Consider the following 27,494-nt stretch of genomic DNA (forward strand, 5'->3'; position numbering starts at 1 on the left):
GCAGGTCTTCTCACAGACGGGGATGCATATGGAGCTTGCCTGGAAATAAAAACCATCGCAAATGGGATATAGCTAAGGCAGTGCTTAGAACAAAATTTATAGCTATAAATACTTACATTTAAAAAGAAGAAAGATCTCAAATTAATAACCTAATCTTGCACTTTAAGACACGGGGGTGAAAAGAGCAAACTAAACTTAAAGCAAGCAAAAGAAAGGAAATACTAAGGGTTAGAGCAGAAATTAATTAAATGGGGACTAAAAAAAAAAAATAGAGAAAATCAGTGAAACCAAAAGCTGGTTCTTTGAAAAGATCAACAAAATTGACAAACTTTTAGCTAGATTGGCCAAGAAAAAAAAGAGACGACTCAAATTATCAGGAAAAAAAAAATAGGATTACTAATGAATACTATGAACAATTATATGCCAATAAATTAGGCAACTTAGAGGAAATGTACAAACTACCAAAACTGACTCAGAAAGAAACAGACAATCTGAGTAGACTTATAACAAGTAAAGAAAATGAATTAATAATCAAAAAAACTACTCAAAAAGAAATCCCAGGGCCAGATTGCTTCATGAGTGAATTCTACCAAGCATTTAAAGAAAAATTAAAATCAATTCTTCAAATTCTTCCAAAAAATAGAAGAGAAGTATTATGGACTGAATTGTGTCCCCCAGAATTCATATGTTGAAGCCCTAACCACCAGTGTGACTATATTTGGAGATACGGTCTATAAAGAGGTAATAGGGCCGGCCTCGTGGCTTAGCGGTTAAGTGCGCGCACTCCGCTACTGGCGGGCTGGGTTCGGATCCTGGGTGCGCACCGACACACCACTTCTCCGGCCATGCTGAGGTGGCGTCCCACATACAGCAACTAGAAGGATGTCCAACTATGACATACAACTATCTACTGGGGCTTTGGGGGGAAAAAAAAAAGGAGGAGGATTGACAATAGATTTTAGCTCAGAGCCGGTCTTCTTCAGCAAAAAGACGAGGATTAGCATGGATGTTAGCTCAGGGCTGATCTTCCTCACAAAAAAAAAAAAAAAAAGAGGTAACAAATGTTAAATGAGGGTAGGAAGGTAACCTGATAGGACTTGTTACGAAGATAGTACTGACAAGAAGAGGAAGAGACACAAGAGAGGTTTTGCTCTCTCCACACATACATGCGCAGAGAAGAGGCCATGTGGCTGTCCATAAGCCAGGAAGAGAGGTCTCACCAGAAACCAACCCTGATAGCACCTTGATCTTATACTTCTAGCCTCCAGAACTGTGAGAAAAATTTCTGTTGTTTAAGCCACCTGGCCTGTGGTATTCTGTTATGGTAGCCAAGCAGCCTGATACAAGGAGGAAATACTTCCCAACTCATTCTATGAGGCCACTAGACAAAAACATTGCAAGAATAGAAAACTATACATTAATATCTCTTATGCATATGGATGCAAAAATACTCAACAAAATACTAGCAAACTGAATCCAATAACATATAACATGACTTATACACCATGACCAAGTAGGATTTATCCCAGGAATGCAACTTTGGTTTAATGTTACAAAATCAATTAACGTAATACACCATATTGATAGAATAAAAAACAAAGATGGTGGGGCCGGCCTGGTGGCATAGTAATTAAGTTCACGCGCTCCTCTTCGGCAGCCCAGAGTTCTCAGGTTTGGATCCCAGGCGTGGACCTACACACCGCTTATCAAGCCATGCTGTGGCAGGCACCCCACATGTGAAGTAGAGGAAGATGGGCACGGATATTAGCCCAGGGACAATCTTTCTCAGCAAAAAGAGGAGGATTGGCAACAGATGTTAGCTCAGGGCTAATCTTCCTCACAAAAAACAAAAACAAAAAAACAAAGATGGCACAATTATCTCAATGGATGAAGAAAAAGCATTGACAAAATCCAACATCTTTTCCTGAAAAAAACACTCAACGCACTAGGAATAGAAGGGAAGTTCCTCAACCTGAGAAAGGGCATCTATGAAACACCTACAGCTAACCTCCTAGTTAGTGGTGCAAGACTGGATGCTTTTCCTCCTAAGATCAGAAGCAAGACAAAGATGGCTTATTCTCACCACTGCTATTAGACATTTTACTGGAAGTTCCAGCCAGGCAAGAAAAAGAAAGAAAAGGCATCTAGATTGGGAAGGAATAAGTAAAATTATCTCTTGTATATAGAAAATCCTAAAGAATCCACTAAGATACTATTGGAACTAATAAATGAGCAGCAAGGTTGCAGGATACAAGATCAATATGCAAATGTTAACTGTATTTCAGATTAAACAATGTGAAAATGAAATTAAGAAAACAATACCATTTACAACAACATTAAAAAGAATAAAATACTGAGGAATAAATTTAACAAAAGAAGTATAAAACTTATATTCTAAAAACTACAAGACATTTTTGAAAGAAATTAAAGATCTAAATAAATGGAAAAAGATCCCATGTTCATAGATCAGAAGACTTAATATTGTTAAGATGGCAATACTCCATAAATTGATCTACAGATTCAAGGTAATTCTTGTCAGAATCTCAGCGGACTTTTTTGTAGAAATCGACAAGCTGATTCTAAAACTCATTCAAGGGACCAAGAATAGCCAAAACAATCATGAAAAAGAAGAACAAAGTAGAGTGTTCACACTTCCCAATTTCAAAGTACTGGCATAAGGGTAGACATATAGATCAATGGAATAGAATTGAGAGTCCAGAGACAAGCCTATGTTTCTATGTTCAACTGACTTTCAACATGGATTCCAAGATCATTCAATGGGGAAGCAATAGTCTTTTCAGGGAGTGGTGCTAGAAAAACTGGATATCCACATGCAAAACAATGAAGTTGGATCTTACCTCACACCATATACAAAAAAAATTAACTCAAAATGGATCAAAGATCTAAATGTAAGAGCAAAAACTTATAAAACTCTTAGAAGGAAACTTAGGGGTAAATCTTCACAACCTTGGGTTTCCCAAGATATTCTTAGATTTGACACCAAAATCACGAGCAACAAAAGAAAAAATAGACAAATTGGACTTTATCAAAATTTAAAACTTTTGTGCTTTGAAAAATACCATCAAGAAAGTGAAAAGATAATCCACAGAATGGGATTTCAAATCATATATCTAATAAAGGACCTGTATCCAGAGTAACTCAACAACAAAAAGTAAACCCAATTTAAAAATGGGCAAAAGACTTAGACCTTCCTCCAAAGAAGATATACAAATGGCCAATAAGCACATGAAAATATGTTCCACATCATTAATCACTGTGAAATGCAAATCAAAACCACCATGAGGTACCACTTCACACTCACTAGGATGGTTATAATCAAAAGGTCAGATAATAACAAGTGTTGGTGATGCTATAGAGAAATTGGAACCCTTATACACTGCTGGTGGGAATGTAAAATGGTGCGACCTCTTTGGACAACAGTCTGGTTCTTCCTCAAATGCTTAAAAGTAGAGTTACCATATGACCCAGCAATTCTACTCCTAGGTATATACCCAAGAGAAATGAAAACATATGTCCACACAAATATTTGTACATGAATGTTTACAGAAGCATTATTCATAGTAGCCAAAATGTGGAAATGACCCAAATGGCTATCAACTGATGAACGGATAAAGAAAATGTGGTATATCCATACGATGGATATTATTCAGGCGTGAAAAGAAATGAAGTGCTGAATGCTACAGCATGAATGAGCCTTGAAATAATGGGCTAAGTGAAAGAAGCCAGCCACAAAAGACCACATATTAAGTGATTCCATTTATATGAAATGTCCAGGATAGGCAAATCTATAGAGATACAAAGTAGATTAGTGGTTGTTTAGGGCATGGGAATTGGGGAGATAGAGGGTGTTAGCTAAAGAGTACGTGGTTTTTGAGGTGTTGAAAATGTTCCACAACTGTGGTGATGGTTGCACATATCTGTGAATATACTAAAAGCCATTGAATTGTACACTTTAAATGAGTAAATTGTATGATACGTGAATGATATCTGAATAAGGCTGTTAAAAAAGAAGTCATTGAAGAAGCCCAGTGTTAGGTGGGCACACATTCTCGAGAGCGTTCTCCAGTCAAGTCCGACAATTCCTGCCTTGGCCGGTAGGACACAATCTGAGCAGCCTGAGGGTCTACAGTGCGCTGTGCTCATGCTTTGTGGCTAATGGAGTGCTGCAAGCTGTCTTCAAGCGCCTGGAACTCCGCACCTTCTCTCTGACGGCCTCTATTGCATTTCTTCCCTCTGGGTCAAACGACATCAGGAGGAAGATTCTAAAGAGGACCAGACTACGGAGCTATATACTAGGCTGCTTCCTGAATGGAGGAAGAGGAAAACTAACATTTTTTGAGCACCTACTATGGGCTGGCACCATTCTAAGCCAGTAAGCAGTAAGGCTGTCACTACATTCCCTCTACTAGAAAGTTGTCATAGTCTGGTATACTAATAATTTTTGTGTTGCTAGTGGCAGGTGCTTTGGTATATATGAGGAAGCTACTAACAGTATCTGGCATACAAAAGACATTCAATAAATATCTATTGAGTAGACATTTGGGCCAGTGTCAGCAATGAGGCAGCCGTTACACAGAATATGCGTTAAAATCATTAAAATTCAAATTATAAAGGACTAAATATAAATTCTTCATGTAGAGGCATGATAAAAAATGAAAAGATTTAACTAAAACATTTATTCCATTTATTAAATATTTTAAATCCAAATTAAATATATCTATGTAATTCTGACAGTCTAAGGTAGAAAATGCAGGTAATTCACCAATCTGCACTATAGTTGGAAAATACAGATGCAGATGGAAGATCGTTCTCCTATGACAACACGTGGATATGCGGGAACCAGGGAACATGGACTTTATCGGTTTAAAAACTGCTGATGACTGTGGGTGAGATCAAAGGTAATAAAAGCCAGCTTCTGGGCTACGATCCAAATGAATTCATCAGAAAGTGAAACCGACTTGAGAGAGCATCAAGCAACAGCCATGTACTCAGCAAAAGATGCTCCTGTGATTCCCAAGTCTCTGGGTGGACAGCTACGGAGACAGACCACCAAGCGCGAGCTGTGGCTCTGCACAGCCTGTAGCTCTTGGAAGCCTGGGAGTGAACAGTACTTTCAGGTCCACACACCAGGGTGCTGTTCAGAATTGATGAGATGCCTCTGCTCAAACCCGATTAAAACAGCCTCTTCTCACCTTTATAAATAGCGGTGCTGACACACATCATCTGAGTGTAAAAATGATATAATTAAGGCCATCATCATGCAACCACAGGATTGAAAAGGACCTTCCCAGAGCACCCAGCCCAGCATTTCCCCAAGTGCTACATGTGTCCCACTGATAGGACAGGGGATGAGTTTAGGTGGTACTTTGGTGTATTCATTTCCTAAGGCTGTAGAAATTACCACAAACTTGGTGGCTTAAAACAACAGAAATGTATTCTTTCATGGTTCTGGAGGCTAGAAGTCTGAAATCAAGGTGTCGGCAGGGCCGTGCTCTCTCTGAAGGCTCCAGGGGAAGATCCTTCCTCACCTCGTCCTAGCTTCTGGTGGTAGCCGACAGTCTTTGGTGTTCCTTCGCTATAGACACATCACTCCAATCTCTGCCTCCATTGTCACATGGTGTTCTCCCTGTGTGTCTGGGTCTGTGCCCAAATTTCCCTTTTCTTAGAAGGACACCGGTCATTGGATTAGGACCCATAATCTAGTATGACCACACTTAACTTGATTACATCTGCAAAGACCTTTTTTCCAAAGAAGGTCCTATTCACAGGTACCAGAAGTTAGGACTTTTTAGAAGACGCAACAGGTGAACATTATGATTTTATAGTCTTATATTTTAGTCTACATCAAAAAATATTATTAGCCCATCAAACTATGATTTCATTGATATGGTATCATTGCTTAAGAAGACTAATGGCTAAAGTTAAAAGAAATGAATCCATTTAAAGGAAGATCTTGAGTAAACACTTCTGTAGGTGTTACTCAGACATAGCAAAAATTGTGAAGGTCGTGTATTAATACTGGGATGCATTGAGCTGGCCCCAACCCCCTCTTCAGGCAGGATGGTATCTAGAGAGGAAAATAAAGTGGATAACTGAGCCTCTTATTTAAAAGCTTCCCCAAAGAGGTTTTACAGTCTCCCTCACCGTTAGGTCATTGTGCTACAAATCTCATTGCCTGAAAGTTCTTCTACACATCTAACCCCAATTCCTCTTATTTCAGTTAAAAAAATGAGTGCTGGATATATACCCCTTATACTATTCAAAACCCTTGAGTCATCCAATACAGAGGTAGATGAATTGTAGGTATGCAGAACTTCCTGTAGCTTAAGAATTTAATAAAGTGTGACACAGATTGTTTGTTACCTAAAACCACTATTTAAAATTAGTAAAAAGAAGGACCAAATCTGTACTTGGAGAGACAATTACGCTTTTCAAGTGGTTTTGTGGCTGACTGGTGAGTGAACACCAGATGGGGCCAGCAGACCCGGGATGGTCCAGCACAAGTGCCCTGCAGGACCCAACTCCTGCACAGAGGCTCGCAGTGAACCACAGGGCTGACTGGTTAAGACATTCATGGTCCTTTTCTCCTGGATTCTTAGAAAATCCCTTTTCATCTGAAATGAGCTGTCTTGTTACCCTGGCACCTCTCACTAAACAGGATGATCCAGCCCAGCCTCTACTTACGGCCATTTAATTGCTGTGGGGTCACCTGCTCAGCAAAGCGGGGTAAACGAGAAACATCTTATGCACTTCCTTTCTCTAACCCCCTGTCTCTGTCCAAGAGACCAAGGATTCCACTTGTGAATCATTAAATCTTTCCTTCAGAAAAAGGAATAATCTGCTTTTGTAGATTATTGATCTACAATCAATAATTGTAGATTATTGTGTGATCTATGATCACACAAGCGTGCTTAAACAGAAGGACAAGTGTACAAATGGTACGTTCAAAGCAACCTGCCACGTTTTCAGGGTTTCATGCCTTGGGAACCTTCAGGAGAACCTGATGTTCCTTTTTCCCCATTGCTAATCTCTTTGTGGTCTACAGTTTTCCCCAGCCACTGTGTATAAAGCCTGCTCATTAGTGAGGTCAAAGAACACTCTAGAAGAGTTTAAACCCACTCAAGCCTCAAAGGATACCTGTTTGCTTCTGAATCTGACTCGTGTCTAAGCCTCCCTGTTTGGGGAACAAACCCCAGGGTCAGAAGCCCATGGACTGCTCCCTCCCCCCTCATCCCTGCGCAGGGCTCTGCAGAGGCTTCCAGAAGGCCCCGTGCAACCCGTTCCTGCTGCAGCTCTGGAGGATCAGACCTGAGCACCTGGAATGCAGAGAACCTCCAAAGAGAAGCAGGAAGAGACTGAGGGACAGGAAGAAGAAAGCCAAGAGCCAGAGAGAGAAAGAGAAAGTCCCAAAGCAGCCAGAGCGGCCGAGAAGAGAAAGGAGCCCCCGTGTATTAAACTGCAGACACTCCTGACGGAGTTTTAGGTCAGGCTGGTATGGACCCCATGTCATCTAGGACACAAGACCTGACTGCTCACAGTTAAGTGAACTTGGACTATTTATTTTATTAAGAAAATTCAACCGGCACTTTACTTGGCTTCTCTAACCAAATGAAGTCCTGAAAAGCAACAATACCACCATCTGCAAAATTATTCTCAAATAATACCTATTCATGCAAGAATAACCCCAGAATTCCAGTCTTAGACACTATTCTTTCCTAGTACTAAACAGTTCTCGCTCCCTCTCCCTCTCGCACACACACACACACACACACTCACTTCACACTCACACACGGTCTCACTCACACACACTCACACATACTCTTTCACACTCTCTCACACACATTCTCATACTCACTCACACTCACACACTACCAGTCTCACACACACTCACTCCCGTACTTCACACTCACAGTCTCACTCACACACTCTCACACACACATACTCACATACTCTCTCACATACACACACACTTTCACACGCATTCTCACACTCACTCTCACACACTTCACACTCACTCTCACACTCACACTCACACACACGCTCTCACCCTCCACTCCCACCTTATTTCCCCACATCACTCATAACTGCCCAGCAGAAGGAGCAGCCACACAGAGTGATCCTGTCTACAATTGTCACCGCCACCTTCCCCCAGGCTGGGAGCCATTGCCTTTCTGGGGATGGATTGCCAACTGGTCTGCCCGGCCCAGCAGGCCACACAACCCTGCCCAGGCTGGCAAGAAGGTCAAACAACTGGAGCAGTGTCCAGAGGGCTCCATGTGTGAACGGCTTGGCTCGGCTGCTTAAAGAGACAGCAGCACCACCGACCCCTAGCCCTGAAACCCAGATTAGAGAAGGAGGTCATGTAGTCAGCCGATAACACTGCCACTCGAATAGCTGTGGAATAACTATTACCCGATGCTTCCCCAGGTGCCCCCACCTAAGAGCACAGCCAGTAACCTCTGGAATGCAGAGAAAGAGACCTGCAAGGAGAGAAGCAGAAAGAGGAAGAGGGGAGGGAGAAGGCCCCAGGAAACAATAGCAGGTCCCCGGTGAGCTGCACCTCCCCTGCTCAGAGCCAGGGACGCAGGGGCATTGTTTCCTACCTTGGGTGCCTGTGTCTCTGCCACCAGGCAGCCTCACGCTCACTCCCCTTCGGCACCCCCGCACGTGCTCAGTGCTGTGGGAGGCAGACAGGACCTCTAAGGGACTCCTTAGTGGCAGAAACCAGGAGATTTCCTCTCTGCCCTCTTGCAGCCTCTCACTGCAGCTCTCGTGGAGGTTTACAGATTTTCTTTTCACAGGCAGTCCCGCCCCTTGTTCTTGCTCAGATAAGCTCATGGTGTTTTCCCTTAGGGCCCTCTGTGGCCTCCTGTCCCAGCCTTCCTGGTTCAAAGGGCACCAGGCCACACCACCTATGAGGCTTAGCATTTCATTCGCTTCAATTAAATTTTCCATTAACTTGGTCCCTGGCCAGTATAGATTTTCTCTTTAAGCGTGTCTCTAAGTTCAGATCACTCAGCCCTCAGAGTCAACCTTATGACTCCCCTCTGGTCCATTTAAGACATTTCTATTTTTTCTCCCCTAATGAGATGAACAGAAACCAACCATAATTTTAATGCCTGACACCTGAACTTCCTTAGTCCTGCCGGATGTTTCTGGTTTACCTAAGACTTTGTTCTAAGTCTATGGGTTGATTTCCTCCTCTGGAAATTTTGCCCAAAGGCAATTTTGCCCAAAGCCAGCAGTTTGGAATAATGAATGCCCTTTCAGTCTCAAGAGGAGAGCACGTTCCATAGCCACCCTCTGGATGGTCTTGCAGTGTTGCCAAGCTTCCACCTCAAGGCTTACGGGAACTCACAAGGGAGAGGAAAGGGAGAAAGTGGGGGGAACCTTCCAAAGTCATGCTCTGTTTCCTCAACAGCTCCTACACCTTTTGGTCTTTCATAGAACTTTGGGGAAATTAAAAGTGGTCCTTGATCAGGAAAATGTTGGATTCCTTGGCATAGAGGATGCCTTATCAGTTTTGGCTCTGAAGGGACATCCTGACTTTTAAGAAGCCTCACAGTCCTTGCCAGTATTCCTTACCCTAGTGAAGCAGGCTGCCATCTTGGGAGATGCTCTGTGGAGAGGCCTATATGGCAAGGAACCAACAGCTCATGGGAAACTGAATCTTGCCAACAACTGAGCTAGGAAGTGGATCCTTCCCTAGTTGAGTTTTGAGATGCTCCCAGCCTTGTGAGAGACTCGGAGCCAGAGGACCCAGTTAAGTTACACCTGAACTCCTGGCTGAGAAACTGTGAGATAACAAATGTTGTTTTAAGCCACTAAGTTTTGGGGTAATTTGTCACCCAGCAATAGATAGCTAATACAGATGGGAAAAGGGGATTTGTTTCATTCCACTTGACTCTGCATATCCAGACTGGAAGTTGTAATTATCAGTTCAGTAGCAGCTAGGATGTACCTGCTATAGAATATCTGTCCAGTTCTCTGCCAGGAAGGTTATGGGATGTTTTTCAGCAAAGGGTTTCCTGCTTGTGTGTGAGACCCAGAAACTACCCACCAATAGGAGAGAGTTCACGAAGTTTATCTTCGAATCCTATTGGTTTCCTAAGTTGCTCCAGTTCCTCTTGGCATGGTTTGCCATTTTAACCCTAGTTCTAATGCCTGGTCAGCAGATACTGGTGTGGATAATCTGCAGATATTACCTGAGGGCCCACCCCAGGGGCTCAGGGTATCTGTCCAGGGGAACAGGACAAAGGGGTGGATAGAGTCTCCAATTACAGCTACTGTGGGCACTGGTGGTTTCGGAATGGCTGCATCTCACATATTCAGTCTTTTGTTTCCCTCGGCCCTGTGCTTTCTGTGTTCTGATGTATAAATCAGAGAACTTGGTCATCATCTCCTTGGATCTCCTTAGAAGCCTGGCTCATCCCCTACATCTACTCTTCCATCACAGGCAGGAACCTCTTTGGACAGGCCTGCTAGAGACACAGAAGACCTTCTGCAGCTGACCCAGGAGTCCCCAGCATCATCTGGCCAGTTGGAGAGTGGCTCACGGGGGACTGATGGGTGGGGGTGTCACATAAAGGACAATTAGCCTCATGAAACAAAGGAGCAGATTTCCAGTAGATTTTTTATTTGAAGAGAGGGCATAGGGCATTGGTAGGGGTGTTTTTCAGAGAATTCCTGAGACCAGCCTGGAAGGAAGAAAGAGTCTGTATGGCCTCTCTTTTTACAGGCTCTTTTTCTCCTCCACACTCCCTCATAGAAGGAGCGCTCCTCAACAGTAGAAAGCTTCCTGGGGATTTACCATCATCATCATTCTGCTCCTCAAGCCTTGGGCGTTGACATCTTTAACCCACAAAATGATTTTATTTGTGATCTTGGACAAGAAGAGTGTTATCGTAATTTCTTTTTGTTTCATTTTAATATAGACACTTTCTATTAAAATAATATCAAACTGGTCAACATGATTCAATAATATGCTCTTTATCCCATATTTAAAGTACCTTGGGAGGTTCCAACAACTTAATTGGAACATTCATTCATTCATTCATTCAACCAATAATTACTAAATACCTATCTTGTGCTTCCTCAATATATATAGCACTGGAAAGAGAACCTAAGCTTTACAATGCAAAGGGATCCAATAAATTACTGAATATTGTAAAAATCTATTTTAAATTCTCCAAAACCTAGGGATTTCGCTAGAGGTTATATTTTTCCCTTTTACCTCAATGTTTTAAAATATGTGCAGATATAATATTTTAATGAATGATATAATTGAAAATAATAGCTTTTCCTAAATGAACTCATATTGGCACATGCGCAGAACTAAGATTAGGAATCCTACACTGACAAATGCTCCGTGTTCCATGCTGTAAGAGGTCTCGCTGGGCTTCTCCTGGACCTATCTGTCTGGAGATATATAAAGGCCTTTGTATTCGCTGCAGAACTTGTGAACACTTCTTTTAACCTTTCCATCAAAACTTTCTGTGAGGATTCTTAAGAATTGAGCTTGACACTGACACTTTATTCTCCTTCCAAATAACCCCATTTCCAACACTTGGCTTGAGAACCAGACAGCTCATTGTGTTCACATGTGACAGGAGGAACATAGTTCTGGGATATTCCAATCATTGGCCTGCACTGGGAGACCAGCAGCTGCAAGGGAATCTGCAGGAACACGCCTTCCTTCATTTCTTTTTTTTCTTCCATCATTTTCAAATATTATTTAAAATACTGGGTCAAACTAAGCCTAATGTCCTGGAGTAGGCCACTTTGTGTGGGTTTTATAGAGGAGAAAGTTCTCCTGGTGTCTAGAATGACAGGCTCTGCCTGCCCTGTGGATGTCATCCAGCAACGGTGTAGCCGGAGCACAAGGATAAGGAAAAAACACTCCTTGGGGCCAAGAGAGGAGACCCAGAAGGAGAACGAGAGTCGATCTACTTAGAGTGTGGTTACCTCCTCGATTTTGCTAGAAGGGGGGTGGGGTTTGTTTTGTTCTTTTACGTCTTTGCTAGAAGTGACACAAGTGTACCACAAGCCACTTTTGAACATCCATTTTGTGCAGTCAGGCTTCTGAGCTGGGAAACAGGACGCACACCCCACCCAGCAAGTGTGGGGTAACAGGGCCCTACCGACAGACTGGCTTGGGAGGAAAAGCAAAGGGCCAGGGAGGAGAAGACCTGGCCTCAGTTCCCTCCCCTCTGCAGCTTTTCTGTGTGGCTCTGTGGGCCTTAGTGCATCACAAATAGGGGGAGCTCAATAAATGTTTGCTGACTGACTAAATGATGTTTCTATATAATGGAACTCATGCCACTTGATAAACTATTTCCTTTTAGAAATAAACTATCTTTTGGAACGGTAGATACTCTCTGTATAGTCATCCTCTGTAGAGCTATTATATTAGACGATTTTGTAGTTCGACAAGGAAGCAGATTTGATTTCTAAATGCTGGGTGTATAGGTTCAACCATAATGGAACATACTGTGAGTGTCTGTTACTCCAATCGTTTTCTGGTGTCTGGACAAAAGACCACCAGCTAAGAAAGAAAACAAACCTCAAGAATAAATGTCCTTCCTCATCTCCCACCCCCTACCATCTGTGAATCAAAAAAGCTACTCATCAAAAAGTAAACAATTTGTTCCCATCATGTTAAACCTTCAAAAGGCAGGAAACCAATCACCAAATTAGATCTTGCAGAAGAGTTCAGCTATCACATTTGTGGTTTCCAAAGACGATCTCCCCTACGCTTGGTGAGCAGACAACTTTGTTCTGTTGTGTTGTGTAGAATCAAGTCAGTAAATACTTACCGCAGACTTGTTATGTCTCAGGCTTTGCTGGGGCCTGCATGGCCCTGCCCCCAACTCAATCTAGCAGGGAGATGCGATCTGGACCCAGATTCTTGCAATAGAAGGCCGAATTGATTGCCATTGATGATGTGTAAACAGGGGTCTGGGATAACAGGTGGACATTCTAGGGATGCAGAGAAGCTTAAAGGGCAACCAAGACCCTGCTGCAGGTCGTCGCTGGGCCACACCGAGAAATTTGTCCATCCTCAGTCTTTCCTTTCTTTCACCCTCCTCTTCAGCACTGCAAACCTCCTTTTTCTCACCTGGATTTGCACACGTGCCACCTTGCCTGACCACTCTGTCCCCTCACGTCCCTCTCTTCTTCTCCAGCCCATGGACACCTCCCCGGGACATTGAATCATCTTCAGTGGCAATGCTTGTACAGGAGAGGCATTGTCCTATCACAGAGGACTTAACCTCCTGAAAACCTAAAACAAATTATGGGAGCAGAACTCTGCCACTCCACGCATTTTCGCTCCAAGTGTGGTCCTCAGACCAGCAGTGTCCATATCACCTGGGTGCCCTATTAGTAATGCAGAGTTGCAGGCCCCACCCTAGTCCTACTGAGCCAGAATCTGCACTTTTACAAGATACCCAGGTCGTTCCTGAGCACATTAAAGTTTGAGAAGCACTGGCTAAAGCTTCTTTATAATCAAGACTTTTTTTTCAATATTCAAAGGTAAGGTAAAATTTTCCCCATGATCATCTCATGACTTTTGACAGAACCACCAATGTTATCAAATCCATGTTTATGCCTCCATTCTCCTGAAGCACCCAGAGAGCTGCTCTGCTTCCTAAGACAAAAACCACATTTGGCTGTCAGTTAATAGAGTTGAAGGAACATGACTAAAGTTCCTGATCCCAAGCCAAGAACTCTACCTTCCAGGCTGAATTCAGGCAGCAACTAGGTCTGAAACCTGGTTTTCCCTGGACACAGGAGAAAGATCATTTGGTGTGTTTATATTTCAAAGGTCTGAGGAAGAGATTTGGAAGAAGCCCTCTCTCTGCTCTGACGAGAGCCCCTCTGTCTTGGTATCCTCACCTTCACCACTAGGGGGCCCCTTGCTGGGGCTCCTGGGGCTCTCTGACCTCCTGCTGTCCAGGGCTGTCCTCTGCCACCTCCAGCCGCGACTCTCAGCCTGGAAGGGACCAGAGAAGACATCTTGCTCCTACTTGCTCCAACTACTCTTGGTTGTCAGAGTTCCTCCAATGGCCCTGACAAGTGGACACCCAATGACGGGGAGATCACTACCACCCAAGCAGCCCCTTCTGCTTCTGAAAGGCTTTGACTTTTCAAAGTTCTTTACAGTATCAATGCCACCTGACTCCTGAGGGAGCTATCTTCTGAGAGTTCCACCTGGCTATTCAGCTTCTCTACCTGGGAAAGTATTCCTTAAATCCATGCTCCTCAAACTTTAATGTGTCTTCCAAACACCTGGATCCATTAAAGAGTGTGAGAGGGCCACTGAGCTTTTGCCTTTCTCAGGTGAGGACAATGCTCCTGACCAGAGTTTGAGTGGCAAGACCTTAGGTTTCATCAGATCTACCTTCAGGACCACAGAGAACAAACCCACAGGGTCTGCTGTCATACACTGGAACAAAAAATCATGTCTTCCCAAAATCATCCATTTTTCGACCACAAACATCATAGTTTCTTTGATAGTTCCTTACATGCCATGGCTTTGCATTTTCTTATTGTCTGATGAGCTGTCTTCTGGAAATGCTCTAATGAGTAGTGACAAACCCTCTAACTGTGGGGCACCAGGCCTGGAACACTCTAGCTTTGACTGAACAACTTTGCGGCAGAGCAAGACCTGGTTCAAATGAGCTCAAGACCATAAAATCTTGTCTAGCTACGACGAGGTCCTACGGATGCATATGAGGCGTAAAATCAACAAAGACCTCCACTCCTTCTCTTATAAATACATGTGCCTTTTCTTGTCACAGTGGTGGGAAAGCAGGTGGTAAACTAACTCCTCACCAAAGGATTCATAATTTGATGTGTTACCCTTTAAGGGAACTTTGACAAGGCAGTGTCTTACTCTAAAGGCAAACTTCCTAACGTCATTTTAGGTCTCATGGTAGACTGGTGGGAAAGACATGTGGCAAGGGGGCCACTCAGAGCATACATGCCATAGCTGCTTCCTCCACCCTCCCTGAGGATCCTCGGACACATGAAACACACAGCACTCGGTTCTGCCACACCCAGGGCATGAGGAATGATTTCCACACAGTTGGTTGGTTTGGAGCAATTCGTTTTTTTAAAGCAGCCATGGGCGAGGGAAGAGCTCATGAAGACAATTGGAGTCATCACTTCCAAAGCCAAGCCAACTAAGAAGGAAACCAGCTTTCAGGTAGAAATACCTGCCTCAGTCAAGGGAAGAAGTGAGGCAACTACTCCAAGGAAAAGACTAGAACTTCATTCAGCATGGTGAGCTTGGAAGGGGAGAGAAGAAGGTGGAAACTAAGGCAAGAGTTTGCTCAGTGATCACTTAAGGAAAGCTGAAGGGGGCTCAGGACAGGATGTTAAAATGCAACTATTTCAGTTTCAGTTTTGGCTGAGGCTGCAAGACAATAGACACCCCATAGCAGAGTGAAGTGTGCAGATCTTGCAAAAAGAGATGGTGGAAAGCTGGTTTTACACCTATAGATGACCACCCACGTCCAGCCTGCAAAACAACATGTAGAGGTTGAGAAACAGGTTGACTAGAATACGAATTATGGAGAGAACTGTCTAGTGTGTTCCCAAGGGCTTCCATGTGGCCATGTGAATATCTTGATATCTGTCCCTGGAGCTTGAGAGACACAATGGATTATTGTTTGCTTCCCATGAGAAATCTAAAAGTCTGGCTGCTGTGATGGCAGAACGAAGGAGAGGTGCCTCCAGGGATTGGCTTCTGTGCCCAGAGTTTTTGAGCAAAGGATGTGTGAGTGTTTCTCAGGGACCAGATGTGGGCTATCAGAAGAGAGAGCTGAGGAGAGATAATCTTAAATCCTTTCCACAGGACCATCTAGAGGCACAATGGGGGCTCAGCAGAAAGAAGCTAGAGATTTACCCAAAGATGCCTTGAGAATGTGAAAGGAATCGTAAGTGACCAGCCAGCGAAGAGTTACACTTGTCCATGTCAAGGCAAGTGCAGGGGAGAGATGGTCGATCACCAAAGGACCTGTGTAAGAGCCACAGGACGAAGAATCAGCTTTAAACACCTGCCAGAACCAAGGGGCATGATGCCAATTCACGGTGGGATTAGTCAAATAAAAATTCTCCTACCTCTGGCCTCTCCTCCTTCCCCTACTCTGATCCTGAAGGATTCAAAACCATTCTTAGCCAGGTATGGGAGGGGGCAAAAACACAAGATTGGGCAGAGGGTGGAGGGAAGCCAATCATGCCTTCCTTTACTGCTTCAGGGACTGGCCTGAAGCAAGTCGGAGCTGGGAATGGGGAGAGTTACATCTTTGAATGAAATTTAAAGTTTGGTTATCACACCGACCTGGACATATTAATTATTGACTAGAGAATATTTTGTTACCTGAAAGGAGCCAGAAAAGTCACAAGATTTGTCCTAAATTTCATCCATGAACAGGGAAGAAGTGGTCCCTCAGGATACATTTAAAAGAGAATGGGAGACATGAATTATGTGGCTTTGTGATTATGTCCCATGGGTCATTGCTTGTTCAACAGAACAATGATTCAAGAGTTTGCAAAGTGAAATCAGACCATTCTGCTATTCTCATTGCAAGGTTCACTAGAAGATACATTAGCTTTAGAACATGTCTATGAGTCAACTAAGGTTTACAAGAGAGGCCAGATTCATAGACTGTCAGACCAGAAGGAACATTATATATGAGCAACTCCAACCCCTTGTTTAGGAAACGGACATCTGGAGAGATGAGAAGACTTTTCCAAGCTCACATATATAGAGAAATCAACAAAAAAGCATAGAGATGTACAGCATCTGCTCACCCAGACCATATTTAAATAGGCACCTGTCTTTGTAAAGTCCAAATTTCTTCCTGTTTCCCAGGTCTCAGAGAGATTAAAGTAAAATTGTAGACAAGATTATTGACAGTATCTGAGAAAATCTATGCTAAGAATCTAAGTTTATCCTTCCCTGCTATCCTCCTAGGCTTAAGATAGAGCCACTCTGATTATAAGTATCCTTTTGTTGAATGCTCTAAGCCTGTCTGTGAGCACACACCTGCAAATGTATCAGTTTTTCATTATTCATAATGGTCACGCAATACCTCAAAAACTTTCCTAAGCTCATGTGTTTGTCTTATCCCAAGATAGGATCTCATACGGTGCTTGGAACAGAAGAGGGCTCAGCCAATGTTTGCAGAATCACATAACGACTAGATTCTAATTTCATTGTCTGTGCGCTTTTTTTTTTAATAATTTTCTTTCTTTATTTTTTCCCCCAAAGCCCTGGTAGATAGTTGTATGTCATAGTTGCACATCCTTCTAATTGCTGTATGTGGGATGCGGCCTCAGCATGGCGGGAGAAGCGGTGCATCGGTGCGTGCCCGGGATCCGAACCTGGGCCGCCAGCAGCGGAGCGTGCGTACTTAACCACTAAGCCACGGGGCCGGCCCCTATATGTTCTTTATATATCAACAACACTGCTTCCAGAGAAAGAAAAAAGGCAACATTTCTGCTCATCCTTGAGAATCTGGAATCCAGAACCTGGAGTCATGTTCAACTCTTTGCAAATCCATAACTCAGGGCTGCCAAATGGGGAAGTAGCGCCTACTGTCGGCATCTAGCCCCCTGGGCCCACAACGCTGTGGCAGGTTTGTCCACGTGGCCTTGCTGCCTTTCCCACTGGCCACTTTCCTATGCGGAGCTGTTCTGGGGCTGTTGGGACAAAAGGCATTCAGCCCCTGGGTCACCTTCCAAGCTGTGATGAGAGAGAAACACTAAGTCTTACTGGAAGACATATCTGATTTATGGCCTGGTCAAATTCCTGCAGTAATAGACACCTTTGATTGACATGGGTAAGAATCTGAGGCCTCCAGGCAGGACCAATGTAATTGGTTCCTTAGCCCTAGTTTCCTTAGGATTTCTTAGTTCCTTAGTTTCATAGTCTTTCAACTACTCAACAATGATGAATAAGTGCCTAAGAGTCCTAATCAGAGGAGGGTGAAGAAAATCACTCACCATACGCAATGTGGTCTCATTGTCTAAATTCTAATAACACAGGGCTCAAACTAGAATGTCGGCTCTCAGTAGCTGGAGCGATCTCTTCCCACTGCAGCCTGGGTGGGAACAGTCTAGGTATCCTTGGTCCTGGTCAGCCCTGACTGCTTCCCGGGTGCCCAGAGAGGCAGCTGTGGGCCTCCAGCAGGAGACCTGCCAAGAGCTGTGGCCACCCCTGCAGCAGCAGTCTCACCCGCCCCCAGGAGGCAGGGCCACCTGCAGGCACAGGAAGACAGACGGACAAAGCCTACCTGACTCCATCCTGCCCTCCTGTTTCTCCTGGGCTTCCTCACAGGCACTGGAGCCCCTGGGGAAGGGCTGGTGGCTGAAGAGGTCGTCACACAGGAGGCTTCGGCACAGTTTGGTGAGGAATCGGAGGACATACCCAATGCTGTTCACCACGGGCAGACTCCGCAGGTGCTGTTTCCCATCAAAGGATGCCGAGACTGGAAAACCACAGAGACAGCAACTCAGAGCAGGGCACTGGAGAAAACCATAGTTCATCGGCCTCAGGGAGGAGGTTTCTGTTTGTTCAGTCTTGTTTTGTTTTTAACTGGGCTTTATTTGGATGTCATCTGTTTTTTCACTAATGTCCTGTTTCTCTTCCAGGATCTTATCCAGGAGACCACGTTGGGTTTAATTGTCACGTCTCCTTAAGTCTCTTCTGGGTTGTGAGTGTTTCTTAGTCTTTCCTTGTTTTTCATGACCTTGACAGTTTTGAAGAGTATGGCTCAGCTATTTTGTAAAATGTCCCTCAATTTGGGTTTGTCTGATCTTTTTCTCATGATTTGACTGGGGTTAAGGGTTTTTTGGGAGGCAGACCACAGAGGTGAAGTGCCCTTCTCATCGCATCAGATTAGGGGTATGTGATATCCACATGACACCACTGGGATATGGACCTTCATCACCTGGCCAAGATAGTGTTTGCCACATTTCCACTGCATTCTCCATATCCTATTCCCTGGAAATAAGTCACAAGGTCCTGCCCACACCCAAGGCAGTGGAAGGATTAAGCTCTACCTCCTGGAGAGGGGAGAGTTTCTGTATCATTTAGAATTCTTCTAAGGAAGGATTGTCTCTTCTCCTCCATTTAATTATTTATTTATTCAATCATTTACTAATATCAGTACAGATCCAACATATGCATTTTGTGCCGTGGGGTATCCAATACTGTGTTATTTATTTTGTTGCTCAAATTGCTCCAGCTTGTGTCGTTGGGAGCTTTCAGGTTGACTCCTGTGTCCCTGTGACATGCCCCAATTTTTGTTTTTTTAGCAACTCTTTGGTTACTGACACTTCAATATGCTCCAGGTTCATCTTGTATTTTCCTTGACCCAGCCCTAAAATCAGCCATTTCCCCCCACAGCCCTGGTTCCTTTTATTGAAAAGCGATATTTAGAAACCAAGATTTGGGCACCGGATGTGCTCATTGCTACTGGGATATCAGTAGTTCGAGGCCCTTTCAGTGCAGAGAGCTAAGAAATGTATGTATGTATACTATCTCATTATAATTATTTCTCTGTCTAGATCAATCTATCTAGATTTAAATAGATTAGATAGATAGATGATAGATAGATAGATGATAGATAGATAGATCTAGATCAATAGATAGATCTAGATCAGTAGATAGATCTAGATTCAGATAGATAAGTCAAGATCTAGATATATAGGTGTATTCAAGTAAACCTGAGTTCATACTTAGGTCTCCATCTCTAATCCAGCATCACAGAGTTCAGGGTTCACGCTATCCTTTTGGGGAGGAGTCTATAAAAGAACAATAATCTCTACAAAGTGATGCTAACAAACTCGATTTCTGTAGGGTTACCAGAATTTAGAAGAGACACAAGTTTCCTCCAGCATGCTTCTTTCTGTAACTCTCCTCACAGCCCTCTCTCACCCCATGAAGCTTGCACATCTGCTCCAGTGTGAGAACACACAAGGAGATCCCAAACAGGACACTCTGTTCCCACCTAGGCCTCTGCCACTCAGTGTCAACACCCAGAGGGCAGCGTGGTTTTTTACATTGTATCTCCCAAAGGCTGGCACACGGCAGGGGCTGGGGCAGGGGCCACCAGAGCTAGATTTGATTTAAAAACTAAACAAAAAGCAACACCCAGGGCCAGCCCGGTGGCGTAGTGGTTGAGTTCATGTGTTCAGTTTTGGCAGCCTGGGGTTTGCCAGTTTGAATCCTGAGCACAGACCTACACATTGCTCATCAAGCCATGCTGTGGAGGCATCCCACATACAAAATAGAGGAGGACTGGCATGGATGTTAGCTCAGGGCCAGTCTTCCTTACCAAAAAAAAAAAAAAAGCAACACCCATTTTAATTAGGAATTGAAAGAATCCATTTCTTTTTTGTAGCTTTTTATAGCTTGACAAGAGCTTTCACACCCATGACCTCATTTGAGCCTTCTGACCATGCTATGAGGACAGTGGACAGAAAGGTCCTTACCCCGTATTACAGATGAGGAATCTGAGAAGAGGGCCTGCAGTGGTTTTTCCAGCTCATGTGGCCTCTACTTGGCACTGCCTGTCATTTTAATACTCCACGTGACTCTGATTGGGAGAGCCAGCGAAGACAGGCCAAGATGCTCACTAAGGGGGTCATCCTGGCCACTTGGACACTCTGGAAATTCCTTCTTAGTATGGGCACTGCTGTTTGACTCTGATACCTTAAAAGACTAGGTGTGATGGAGACTGAACCCACAGCAGGAGGGTCTGGGGCATCAGGCCTGTCCCACAAATCATTGTGCATACAGTCCCAGAGGTGCCTGGAAGATCACATAAGTGGGAAAGTTCCACCTCCCGGATGCAGACATGGAATTTGTGAGATCGTAAAGTGTACCCCTCTGGGAGAGTGTGGCTAAGGCCGAGCATCTCAACAGGTATGCTGGGAGTGGGTTCTAGGGTACTGCGAGACTGTTCCCCTCAGCCCTTGGGGTGGCCCACGGCCCAGCCATAGCAGTTTGGCTCCTTTAGCCCATGGTGCCAGCACCAATGTCACCATTTTCTGTGTGTTGTGCCTTGGGAATGTTTGGAAAGCTGTGCTCTAGGGATCAGGTTCCAGGTGGAGAGTGGGAATCTGACTGTTTCTCCTTGAGTCCCTCCCCAAACCACCTTGGTGCCATCAGAGCCTTGCTGAGCTTCCATACGACCATCAGTAACATGAAAGCCACCTTGCCACTTCGTGACCTCAAGGAGAAGGCACGAGGAGCCCCCTCAGGGCTACTGCATTCTCCAAGACGCTGAGGCCAAGTGCTCAGCTCTGGCCTTCCTGGGAATTCCTCAGCCAAGGGAAATTTGGCAGGGCTCTGCCCACTCTTGTGTTGGTGCCAGGCACTGCAGAACCTCCTCCCCAGTGCCAAGGCCCCTGAGCCCACAGAAGGGCTGAGCAAGAGAGCAGGGAAAACGGGGTCAGCTCCTCCGGCTTAAGGGGCAGGGCCATAAAGAACTTGGTTAGATGGGATTCCCTCAAGAGGGTGGGCACACAGCGCAGGAGGAGCTTTCTCTAGCACCAGGTCTGTGTCTTGAGCCCTGCTATTCATCAAGGAAAAGGACAAGGCCTTCTACCTCAGAGGGCAGCCCAGGACCGAGAACCTGGCTCCCAGACAGAAACCAGGAGAAGAACGGCCAAGGGGCTCTCAGAGGGGCTGAAACAGGACTCTCCTCCTGGCCTCTCTTGGTGCAGTCCTTCCTCCTCTCGTCTCTGCTTGCATCTGCTAAAGTCTCTTAAAAGCCACCCTGGGTCAGACACATGCACCCGGACCTTGCCAAATTCTATTTTAATCAATCACCAGCAAGTCAGACCCAGCTTCCTGCTCAGAGGGAGCTCCAGAAGGTGGGCTGGATCAGTCAGAGCTGGGGAAGCTGTGTTGGACAACCTCCCCACCACCACGCCCTGGGGATCTGGAGTTAAATAAAATGCCTGCTTTGGTTCTTCAGGACGCAGCTGTGTTAGAGGCCCCTCTCCCCTGACCTTCTCTTAGCCAGCCAGCAGGGTAGCCTATACCGCCCCATTGCTGGGGAATCTTCTCCGTTTTCCCTGGTGATGCGGAGGCTGTGTCCATGATGCTGAGCCAGAGAAGACACTAGGTTGTGCCCTTGGATGAAGACATCTTGCAAAGGCCTGGTGCTCCAGGGCTTAAGGGCAGGTGGTGACAACCACTGTGTAGAGAGCTGGGGTAACACAGACAGAGCCTCTGCGGGCCAATATTTGAAAAAGGAAGAGCTCCCAACTCTGCCTCTCACTCGGGGTGACAACTTCCACTCCCTCTGGAAGCTGTTGGGTCAGGGCTGAAACTGGGGGAGGGCAGTGACAAGGGGAGAAGAGATTGACCCTGAAGCCTCTTGTGAGATAGGGTTGAGACCATAAGCTTTCCCCACTGCCCTGTGTGGTGATGAGTGTTATGAAAAAGAAATGGAGCAGAGTGAGGGAGAATAGATAGTGACCAGGCTGACATTTAGACAGCATGGTCAGGAAAGGGCTCTTCCATAGGTGGCATTTGAGTAGAAACCTGAAGGAAGTCCAAGAGCTGGGGAAGAGCATTCCAGAAAGAGAGAATAGCAGGTGCAAAGACCCTGAGGCAGGAGCAGGGTTGGAGGATACAGGAAGAACAGCAAGGAGGCCACTGTGGCCGGAGCAGAGTGGGGAACTCCAGAGAAGTGACCAGGAGATCAAAGAGGTAGCCAGGACCAGGTCATATAGGGCCTGTGGGCCCTTATAAAAATGTGGGCTTTCAGAAATAAAACCACACATATACAGACAGCTAATTTTCGACAAAGGAGCTAAGAACATACAATGGAGAAAGGAAAGTCTCTTCAATAAACGGTGTCGGGAAAACTGGACAGCCACACGCAAAAGAATGAAAGTGGACCATCTGCTATCGCCATTCACAGAAATTAACTCAAAATGGACCAAAGAGCTGAAGGTGAGACCTGAAACTATAAAACTCATAGAAGAAAATATAGGCAACACACTATTTGACATTGGTCATAAAGCAATGTTTTCAGATGCTATGCCTACTCAGACTAGGGAAACTAAAGAAAAAATAAGCAAGTGAGACTTTATCAGATTAAAGAGCTTCTACAAGATAAATGAAACCAGAATCAAAATGAGTAGACAGCCCACCAGCTGGGAGAAAATATTTGCAAAACATATTTCTGACAAGGGGTTAATCTTCACAATGTATAAAGAACTCACACAACTAAACAACAAAAAAACAAACAACCCAGTCAAAAAATGGGCAGAGAAAATGAACACTTCTCCAAAGAAGATATACAGATGGCCAATAGGCATATGAAAAGATGTTCAACATCAATAATCATCAGGGAAATGCAAATCAAAACAACACTAAGATATCACCTCATACACGTTAGAATGGCTACAATCACCAAGAGAAAAAACAACAAATGTTGGAGAGGACGTGGAGAAACGGGAACCCTCATACACAGCTGGTGGGAATGCAAACTGGTGCAGCCTCTATGGAAAACGGTATGGAGATTCCTCAAAAAATTAAAAATAGAAATACCCTATGATCCAACTATCCCACTACTGGGAATCTATCCAACAAACCTGAAATCAACAATCCAAAGAGGCTTATGCACCCCTGTGTTCATTGCAGCATTATTCACCACAGCCAAGAAGTAGAAGCTACACAAGTGTCCCGAGACTGATGACTGGATCAAGAAGATGTGGTATATATATACAATGGAATACTACTCAGCCATAAAAAAGACAAAATCATCCCATTTGCAACAACATGGATGGACCTGGAGGGTATTACTTTAAGTGAAATAAGCTAGAAAGAGAAAGACAAACACCATATGATCTCACTCGTATGTGGAATATAAACCAACACATGGACAGAGAAAACTGTATTGTGGTTACCAGGGGCAAGGGGGGTGTGGGGTGGGCACAAGGGGTGGAGGGATGCATTTATATGGTGATCGATAAACAAAAATGTATGGGCCGGCCCCGTGGCTTAGCGGTTAAGTGTGTGCGCTCCGCTGCTGGTGGCCCAGGTTCGGATCCCGGGCGCGCACTGATGCACTGCTTCTCTGGCCATGCTGAGGCCAAGTCCCACATACAGCATCTAGAAGGATGTGCAACTATGACATACAACTGTCTACTGGTGTTTTGGGGGGAAAAATAAATAAATAAAGTTAAAAAAAATAAATTTATAAACAAAAATGTACAACCAGAATTTCACAATGTTATAAACTATTAAGACATCAATAAAAAAAAAAAGTGGGCTTTTTCTCAGAGTGATATGGGAACCACTGAGAGTTTAGGGAAGAGGAGGGGCGTAATCTGACTTAGATTTTTAAAAAACCAGAGTGGTTGCTGCGGGTAATGAAAGGTAGCTGGATTCTGGATGTATTTTGAAGTTAGAGCAGTAGGATTTACTGAAGGGTTGGAAGTGGGGGTGGGAGAAAAAGAAGAGTTAACGGTGAGGATTCGGATGTCCAGTCTTCCTGTCCAGGTCTGGAATAATCTTCTCCTCAAGTCCTGTGAGAGGCCTTCAGCACACTGGCTCATCTAAGGCTCCTGGAACCCAGCAGATAGAAGACAGACCCTGGCCACAACCACTGTCTCCCAAGCCCAATAATGGCTGCTTTCCCCTTCAGAGAGACGCCCACAGCCCTCCACATACAACCTGCCCCAGGGCCTTACCTGACACCATCTCGCCACCATAGCCCTGCTTGACCAGGGAGAAGACCAGCTTCTGCTGGTGGGCACAGTCGATGCACGCTTGCACGGCCTGCTGCAGGACCGCCGAGGGCCGCTCAGGCCCAAAGTGCTCGGGGAGCTGCTGCACCTTCCTCCTCTCCAGGTATGGCCCTGCGTTGGCTTGCTTGTTGATGTAGAGGCAGACTGTGGAAACAGAAACCCACAGAGCCCTCAGCATCGGACACACATCAGGCCAGGAGGCTGCTCCTGTGTGCATGGTGGGTGCCTCAGCCATGCCCCTTGGCCTTGGCCTTGGGAAAGCTAAGAAAGGCCAAAAGTGGGACTGATTCTTCCCAATTTAAGAAGTAAAAGAGGCAAAAGAGCCAATCACCCCCAACTGCTAGGGCTTGCTCTCAAAAGAGCCTCCTGGTTGGGAACAAACAGACAGATGGGTCCCCTCTGATGTATAATCTGAATTGTAGACAATTGTGGAGGCCCATGTGGACCATGTGTATAAATGTATTTCCATGCTGTGCGTGTACACACACAAAATCTTCCCTTCTCCTCCAAAGGAGCTGTCAAGCTACACATAATGTTTGCCATGTTTTTTGTTAACCTTTGGTGAATAAAAAAATTAAGATGATGCTGATTACTCCAAAGACTATACATTCAATGAAACTCTAAACAGAGTGCTATTTACAATCTCAGAAAATAAACACTCAGGTGCCCATTTAGATGAGCCCAACCAATTTTCCCCACACTTTCAAAGTAATATACCCCATTGGGAAAAAATTTTTGAGCACACGCCCCAAAATGTGTTTATTTATTTATAGGTTATACACGTTCATCACTGTATTAATGTATTGCATACATTTTAAAACATAACCAAGAGACAGAAAGTTTTATACAATGAGATAAAAATATTTCCTTCTGTACGTTAATGGCTCCTCTTATGTATCCCTCTACCCCCACCCCAGGGAATGAGCATCTTGCCTTGGGGGGGTCCTCATTCAACAGGATGAGGGTTGAAGAGGGTCTGTAAGAGGAGACTAATAGCCTTTTGGAAGGATTAAACAGTGACAACAAAGGTGAAGAAAATTAGTTTTTATTGAGCACCTACTCTATTCTACTTTATATATTTTATCTTGTTTGATTCTCAAGACAAGCCTGGGAATTATTACTTCCTTTACTAGTGAAGAAAATGAGGCTTAAAGTGGTTGGATGGCTGCTCATGAAGACTGTAATTAGTGGTGCAACAGGAATTTGGACTCAAGTCTTTCTGATGTCAAGGTCTGTGCTCTTTCCACTCATCCCAGATGATTGAGGAAAATCTAACTAATAAGGGACCTTCATGCCAGGTACTGTGCCAGCCCTACAGTGAAAATGGTGAACCGAATCTACATGGTCCTTGGCTTCACAGAACTTAGGGGAGGGGAGGCAGACACACTCAAAGAATCATAGGAAGTGACGTGGGACCATGGCTGCGAGAAACACTGGGGAGGTGCTAGGAGAGCCCATCCTGGGGACCCTGGCAGGAAAGCTTTCTGGAGGGAGGGAGGCCTGAGCTGAGATGCATGGAAGGAATAGGGTGACCAGAGGGAAGATCATTCCAGATGGAGGGAAGAGAATATGCTAAGAATCCTGTGGGGAGCCCTAGGGACTGACAGGAGAGCAGTGAGCTGCAGGGCCTTGTCGGGCATATTAACAAGTTTGGTCTTTACCTAAGAGCAACGAGAGGGGACTGAAGGGTTTTAAGTGGGATGGGAGTGGGTGGCGGTTTGTGATGAGGGTGACCGTGTGTGTGTGTGTGTGTGTGTGTGTGTGTGTGTGTATGAGAGAGAGAGAGAGACACCATCCGATTGCTGTTACTCTTATGATAGAACCGTTGGTTGGTGGACGTCCCATGAGAGAGACTGAGCTGAGCTCTACTCTGACTGGATTGGAGGGCACCAGGTGGGATTAAGGGAGATTAGGATCCTTAGGAGATCTGGAAGTACAAACACAGGGATGGAAACACTTCAAGGTGAGCAGGCTCGCTATTGGTAAAAAGTAAACCTGGCTCTGAAAAGAAAGAACTGGGCCACCAACCACTCTTTCTAGTTCTACCCCAAGGCAACCGGCTGAACTCAAGGGCACTGAAAAACAAGTTTCAAATAATCCAAGCTGTGAGACACAAACTCATGTTCTCAGAGAAATTTGGTCATCCTATCCACTATCTAGTTAACACACTAAGTCCTTCTAGTTCACAGAGTGACCAATAGATGATGGGCAGGCCATCACAGCCCTGGAGTTAATTCATGTGACCCACCTGTGAGAGCTTGAGGGGCCCCCAAGCTGGGGACGGTGGCCGCATCCTGAGGGACAGAGCTGAGGTCGGGCTCCGGCGTACTCCGAGGAGGTGAGAGGGCTAAAGGAGTCATGAGAACACGAGACTTGAGCTGCAAGAGAGAGCCCACTTGGTCAATGAAAATCTGGAAATGCTCTCTACACCTCCCCAGAAACTTTCCTGAGGTCAGTCAGCCATTGCCACTCTATCATGCTTCCACATCTTTCTATTGTGCAGCTTTGGGGGCTGAACTTCAGATTCAAGTTCATGATCAAGGCTCATGTTTGGGTTCACACTCAGAGGTCAGGTCTGAACCCCACCCTTACAGTGGAGCCACCCAGGAAATGACTTGTCAGGCAGTGGGTGTGGGAGCACATAGAGGTCTGAATAGTTGAAGCCTATAAGCCCTCTGGGTCAGGATGCA

General features: G+C 44.9%; 1 protein-coding gene across 2 annotated transcripts in view; it reads right to left on the reverse strand.

Moving 5' to 3' along the window:
- Positions 1-27,494, reverse strand: part of SCML4 (Scm polycomb group protein like 4) — a 64,039-nt gene that overhangs the window by 17,758 nt on the left and 18,787 nt on the right. The window contains exons 2-4 of one of the 2 annotated variants that reach the window (XM_014781146.2): positions 27,053-27,182; positions 24,748-24,948; positions 18,324-18,518 (exon numbers count right to left, since the gene is read on the reverse strand). In XM_014781146.2, the coding sequence (XP_014636632.1) occupies positions 18,324-18,518; positions 24,748-24,948; positions 27,053-27,182 (526 nt within the window). Of the gene's footprint in view, positions 1-8,624; positions 8,707-18,323; positions 18,519-24,747; positions 24,949-27,052; positions 27,183-27,494 lie in introns of those variants that run through there. The other variant, XM_014781145.2, reaches the window with a different exon arrangement.

This window comes from Ceratotherium simum, chromosome 19 (genome assembly GCF_057802395.1).
Source record: "Ceratotherium simum simum isolate JZ-2026a chromosome 19, ASM5780239v1, whole genome shotgun sequence".
NCBI classification, from domain to species: domain Eukaryota; kingdom Metazoa; phylum Chordata; class Mammalia; order Perissodactyla; family Rhinocerotidae; genus Ceratotherium; species Ceratotherium simum.